This window comes from Medicago truncatula, chromosome 8 (assembly GCF_003473485.1).
Source record: "Medicago truncatula cultivar Jemalong A17 chromosome 8, MtrunA17r5.0-ANR, whole genome shotgun sequence".
Classification (NCBI taxonomy): domain Eukaryota; kingdom Viridiplantae; phylum Streptophyta; class Magnoliopsida; order Fabales; family Fabaceae; genus Medicago; species Medicago truncatula.
The window spans coordinates 4584396-4590801 of NC_053049.1; the positions used below are offsets into that span (position 1 = coordinate 4584396).

The 6406-nt window shown below is 32.0% G+C and overlaps 1 protein-coding gene across 2 annotated transcripts; it reads left to right on the forward strand.

The window, feature by feature from the left end:
* Positions 1-6406, forward strand: LOC11422007 (probable LRR receptor-like serine/threonine-protein kinase At1g05700). Of its 2 annotated transcripts, XM_003627015.4 has the most exons (13): positions 1-272; positions 384-924; positions 1021-1496; positions 1825-1966; positions 2054-2125; positions 2442-2513; positions 2606-2686; positions 2886-3025; positions 3642-3865; positions 3975-4101; positions 4492-4554; positions 4627-4816; positions 5751-6406. In XM_003627015.4, exons 1-13 carry the CDS (start codon positions 176-178, stop codon positions 6154-6156), a joined length of 2631 nt encoding a protein of 876 aa, XP_003627063.2. In that variant the 5' UTR covers positions 1-175; the 3' UTR covers positions 6157-6406. The 2 variants fall into 2 exon arrangements, with proteins under 2 accessions (XP_003627063.2, XP_013444197.1); XM_013588743.3 differs by having other exon boundaries at positions 4492-4816.

The following is a 6406-nucleotide window of genomic DNA, read 5'->3' on the forward strand; positions in this document are numbered from 1 at the left end:
CATTGTTACCAATTCTTCCAACACCAATCTGGTTCACATAATATCTATTCATTATGTAATAAAATACATGTTGGCATAATTACCTTTATTTTTTAGAATAGGAAAATCTGCTGATTGATTCTTCCTTGTAATAGCACTAGCACTCATCAATCATCATTCCTTAGTTGTATTCTTAATGAAGCAAACAGTGATAGGAATGCTACTGCATTTCCTTTTGGTCTTGTTTGGTGTCCTTGCTATTTTGGTTCTCATACAAGCTCAGGATCAATCAGGTTTGGTTATGATTTTTCATATAGTTACTTTATGTCACATATTTGTTACTACTAGTAATTATTATTGTAGTTGAAGTTATCTTAATTTGTTCCTCTATTTATATGTCTCAGGATTCATTAGCATAGATTGTGGTCTATCTGAACTTTCAAGCTATTCTGAAACGGACACAGGCATAAATTACATTTCAGATGCCAAATTCATAGATTCAGGTGTAAGTAAGAGGATACCTCCTACAGAGATTATTGTTAAACAACAACTAGAACATGTGAGGAGTTTTCCTAGTGGAGTGAGAAATTGTTACAGAATAAATGTAACAAGTGATACTAAATATTTAATCAGAGCGTCTTTCTATTATGGAAACTATGATGATTTAAACGAGCCACCACAATTTGATCTTCATTTTGGCGCTAATGTTTGGGATACAGTAAAGTTCACAAATTTATCACTCATCGCAACCAGTGAGATCATTTACACTCCATCACAAGATTACATACAACCATGTCTTGTTAACACAGGCAACGGGACTCCATTCATTTCATCTATAGAATTGAGGACTTTGAACAATACTGCTTATGTCACAAACTCAACTAAAACAGTATTATCAAACTTCCTTCGATTTGATATAGGTTCCATCACAAACATTGAATACAGGTAAGATGGAGTTTGCTTAGTAGCAGCACATTAATTAGCTAACTTTAATATTTACATAAGTAAATGATATTTCTTTTGGTCATGTGCAAACAACAGGTACAAAGATGATGTTTTTGATCGCGTCTGGTTTCCTTATGAAGTTGATTGGGCACGATTAAACACCTCACTTAATAATAATGATCTAGTTCAGAATGATTATGAACCACCGAGAATAGTTATGAGCACTGCGGCTACACCAGTAAATGCCAGTGCACCAATGCAATTTCATTGGAGTGTAGATAATGAAAATGACCAATACTATGCATATTTTCACTTTAATGAGGTTGAGAAGCTGGCAGAAAATGAAACTAGATCATTCAATATCACAGTGAATGGAGACTTTTTGTTCGGACCTGAGATACCTGTACATCAGGCAGTTCATACCATAGTTAGTACAAAACCTTTGACTGGAGCCGCAAGGTATCTATTTTCCCTTTTAAAGACGGAAAATTCAACCCTTCCACCAATCCTCAATGCCTATGAGGTTTATAAAGTAATGGACTTCCCACAATCAGAAACTGAACAAGATGATGGTAAGCAATCCCTTTAGTTTATTTGAAAAACATACTACCTTCTCTCCATAAATATTGAATCCTCTTGATCTATTTTCAACTGCATTAATTATTATTTTTTACTAACATCTAATTATCTTAGAACTTTTTCTGCTATCTGCAATGAATATTATGATGAAAACATAAACTAATTCTCAATGGTATATATATATTTTTTTGACAAAAACTCTCAATGGTATCTATAATTAGGGATGGAAAATTTGTGTGTAAAGTAAATTATGTGAAAATTGTCTTGAAATCCTTCTCAACTGTTTTTTTTTCTTTCTCTTTCTCTAATACCAAATACTAGTTGATACTATTACAAACATTAAGAAGGCCTATGGAGTGGCTAGAAATTGGCAAGGAGATCCATGTGGTCCTGTGAATTATATGTGGGAAGGCCTAAATTGTAGTATTGATGATGCCAATAACCCCCCAAGAATCACATCTTTGTAAGTTTACAATCACTTCAATAAACCATAATAAATTCAAAAACTTCAATAACCTCTAATGTTATATATATTTGGAAATGCAACCAGGAATTTGTCTTCAAGTGGATTGACAGGGGAGATAGCATCTTTCATATCAAAGCTCGCTATGTTAGAGTACTTGTGAGTTCCTAATCTCATTTAATAAGTAGACAACAAACTAGAATATGTTTCAATGAAGGATTTTGGAATTAAGGGAAGACCATATTTTTCTTTTCTAAAACGTTTTTAAAAATAAATCAAGTGTGATTGAAATGTTATATGATCATCTATCTGTCATGTTATTACTTCAAGCATTTAAAATAATAAATATATACCAAAATATATCTTAAACCTCATTTGGCTAAATGATGAAACCGAATCCATTCAGTTTGGAAATTACTCCCTCTTTATTGGAGATTCAAAATTGTAACTCTGAATTTACATTGTTTTCTTTCAGGGATTTATCAAACAATAGCTTAAACGGTCCTATACCTGATTTTCTGATTCAACTGCGGTCACTAAAAGTCTTGTAAGTCCCACGTCGATGGATTAAAATTTAATTTCATTGATTATTAATGTAAAAGATAAAAAATGTCATATTTATTTGTCCTTTGAAGGCAGAAACGTGGGGAAAAACAATCTTACTGGGTTAGTTCCAAGTGGACTCCTTGAGAGATCAAAAACAGGTTCACTATCACTGAGGTACGCCTCCTACTCAAAGTTATATCAATTCATATTATATTCAAGAAAAAAGAAAAAATTTCAATATAGTTTTATTTTCTTCTTGTAACGTTAATAATAATATATTCAGCAAAGATAATTGAGTTTTCTTCCTCCTCCTATCAACATTGTTTCATAATGATATGATAATTAATATATATGCACCTTTGGATTTTTTCAGTGTGGATGATGATAACCTTGGTCTTTGTACGATGAATTGCAAAAAGAAGAACATTGCTGTACCACTTGTTGCATCATTTTCAGCATTAGTTGTAATCGTCTTGATTTCTCTTGGACTTTGGATATTGAGAAGACAGAAAGGTACTTCTTAGAGTACATAAGATTGAGTTTACATTCTCAAATATGGCCTTGTTTATACTATGAATAGTGTAGTAATCCATTGGTTTGCATGTATGCCTTATAGGTTGTAAACCTTTGATGGCAGATGTGGCCATTGCGGTCGCTGCAATGCGAATTGTGGTGCGAAATAATTTTATTCTTGCACAAAATTCTATAATTCTTTGCTTAAAAAAGATTTCCTCTTCCCCTTATTGCCTATAAACCCAGAGAGGAACATTAGTTTACTGAGAGCAAAATGAGACATTGCTCTGTTGTGGTCTGCTGTGGCCAAAACGACGTTCCATTGCCATACTAATTCGTCATCTTTCATGTCTTCTAAATGAGTTTAGAGTATCTCTTGTACTTCCTTTATATGAATTTTATATTTTGTTGCTAAAAATATTATTTATTTATGAAATCATTATTTTCTCACAACATATATTAGAGTCAACTCTCCATAAAACTTTAGCTATATACTTGTGCCATCTAGTGTAAAACTTTTATTGCTTTTCTGCCACAGTAATTTTTTTCCCACAGCATATTTTCATTCATACTTATTTGCTAACAACATATGTTCATGCATACTTATTTATGACAGTTGTAGTTACGTCTTCAAACTCTAAGGAAAGGGGTTCAATGAAATCCAAACATCAGAGATTCAGTTATACTGAAATTCTCAACATTACTGATAACTTCAAAACTACTATTGGAGAAGGAGGATTTGGAAAAGTTTACTTTGGCATTCTACAAGATCAAACTCAAGTTGCTGTTAAGAGGCTTTCACCATCATCAATGCAAGGTTATAAGGAATTTCAATCAGAGGTTAGACATTGTATTCAAACATATTCAATTTTTATTTTAGTTAAGTAATAAGGAGAATCCTGCATTATTTTCACAGTTAACTTTGGTAGAGATAAAATTGAACATGCAGGCACAACTTCTAATGATTGTTCATCATAGAAATTTGGTATCTCTCATTGGATATTGTGATGAAGGTGAAATCAAAGCATTGATTTATGAATATATGGCCAATGGAAATCTCCAACAACACTTATTTGGTAATTTTATATTTTATCAGCAATGTCAATATCCATAACAGATTTACTACTTCCAGTTTATCTTCATTTTCATCAACTAAATTGACTAAACATTAGCAGAGGAAGAGCACAATAGTTTAAATTGACTATAATTATTTTTAAAAAATTTGGGGAAGAATATATTATTATCAATAAGGGTACACTAATGACCATATTACTAGTGTCTCGTATAATATTTGAACCTTGTCCCTTGAGATTACAACGTCAAGCTCTTACCATCAAGTTGACCTTATTAAGGACGACAAAGATTATGCATTAGGCAGGGAGAAGGGAACGATAAATTAATTTTTCTTATGCTTTCATTTTAAATGCTAGTTCAGAATTTCATGACTAATGTCTATTTGCATGCAGTGGAAAACTCAACTATCTTAAATTGGAATGAGAGGCTTAAGATTGCAGTTGATGCAGCACATGGTAATGTATTGTTTATGGAAACATATTTCTTGCATTTTGCAGCCTTATATTGCCCTTTGTGTGAATTTTCAGGATTGGATTATCTGCATAATGGATGTAAACCACCTATTATGCATAGAGATTTGAAGCCTTCTAACATACTACTAGATGAGAACTTGCATGCAAAGATTGCTGATTTTGGTCTAAGTAGAGCTTTTGGTAACGACGATGACTCTCATGTATCCACACGCCCTGCTGGTACAATTGGTTACGCTGATCCAGAGTAAGTGTAGTATAAAAACCTGATTTTAATATTTTTGTAGCATTTACATTGCATAAATATCTTTTCCAACAATCAAGATCTGCTTTTCTCTTTAATTCAATTTATTGATTGCAGTCTCTTTGTGTAATTAGCAATTTTTTCTTCATTTTCTTTCAATTTTATATGCTATTTTTGTCACCATGTATATTTGTTCTTTCTTTATTTGGGACATAAACTGTGTACCTGCATTATTACAGATTGGTGTAGTGTCCAATAATTTTCTCATGTAGATTCTTAAATATTAATTGTTGTGACTACTCTTACCTATGCTTACAGTGCTTAGCTTATTACTAGAACATCATAATCTATTTTGTGAAAGGGGAATGATAGAAAAAGCTTTGCAATAATTAATTCTAATTTCTGAGATTATTATAATTGTTTATTTATGGCAATTTTGTGTATACCCTTCAAAAGACATTCTAGTTCAAGAGAACATATTTACTGTGTAAATGATTAAATCAGCACATATTTGTGGAGCATATCCTCCCTCTTTTGACTAAACTTAAGGAAAAAATTTGCTGTTCAATTGTATTCAAATTTCTCTTGATCTAGAACTCTCTTTTGTGTTTGTTTTATGCATTTAAGATTGGGAATGCAACTCTTTTTGGGATTTAAATACTTTGATTTTTTATTTTTAATTTAAACAGTGTTTGGGTTGTGGCATTCAAAAAAGTTGAAATTTCTTTGAACTTTTTACACGGTATTGTTTTATATTACTTGATAGATAGTGTGCAGAATAGTTAGATTGCTATATTCATTTAATTTTACTGTAGTTTTTTTTTTTACATATACTACTATTTCATTTGGCTTATAATTTGTATAATTATGAAATGAAAATAAGAAATGCATAAGTTTAAGGACCACTTAAGCAACTTATTTATTCTTTACTTAATAGATATCAGAGAACAGGAAACACAAATAAGAAAAATGATATCTACAGCTTTGGGATAATTCTATTTGAGTTGATCACTGGAAAGAAAGCAATGGTGAGAGCATCTGGAGAAAACATTCACATACTTCAATGGGTTATTTCCTTAGTTAAAGGAGGAGATATTCGAAACATTGTTGATACGAGATTGCAGGGTGAATTCAGCATCAGTTCTGCATGGAAAGTTGTTGAGATAGCTATGTCATGCGTTTCACAAACTACAGCTGAAAGGCCAGGCATTAGCCAAATATCCACAGAGCTAAAGGAGTGTCTATCTTTGGACATGGTTCAGAGAAATAATGGAAGCACGAGTGCTAGAGATGAATTGGTTTCTGTAGCTACTGTATCAGTATCCACTTTTTTAGCTAGATAACCACCGTCTATAATGATATTTTTGTCCTATATATATATATATTCAGTGTTACTCCAAATGTTTAGCTAAAACATAATACGTACGAGTGAATTCTAAAGACATTAGAAATTGGACCTTGTAGGCAACCTCTCTGGTGTGAGGAAAAATTTGGAGAGTTAAAAAAAATACTAAGGAGACAGTTTAAGATTTATTGTCTGCGCAATAATATACTTTCACAAGTACCAAATACATTCTTCCCTAGACTTTGTTA

Excerpts from the sequence above, each read along its gene's own strand:
- LOC11422007 (XM_013588743.3), top strand. The coding sequence starts at position 176 with ATGAAGCAAACAGTGATAGGAATGCTACTGCATTTCCTTTTGGTCTTG. Across the intron at positions 2,126-2,441 it reads CTCGCTATGTTAGAGTACTT|GGATTTATCAAACAATAGCT; the intron begins GTGAGTTCCTAA and ends GTTTTCTTTCAG. Across the intron at positions 3,866-3,974 it reads ATAAGGAATTTCAATCAGAG|GCACAACTTCTAATGATTGT; the intron begins GTTAGACATTGT and ends TTGAACATGCAG.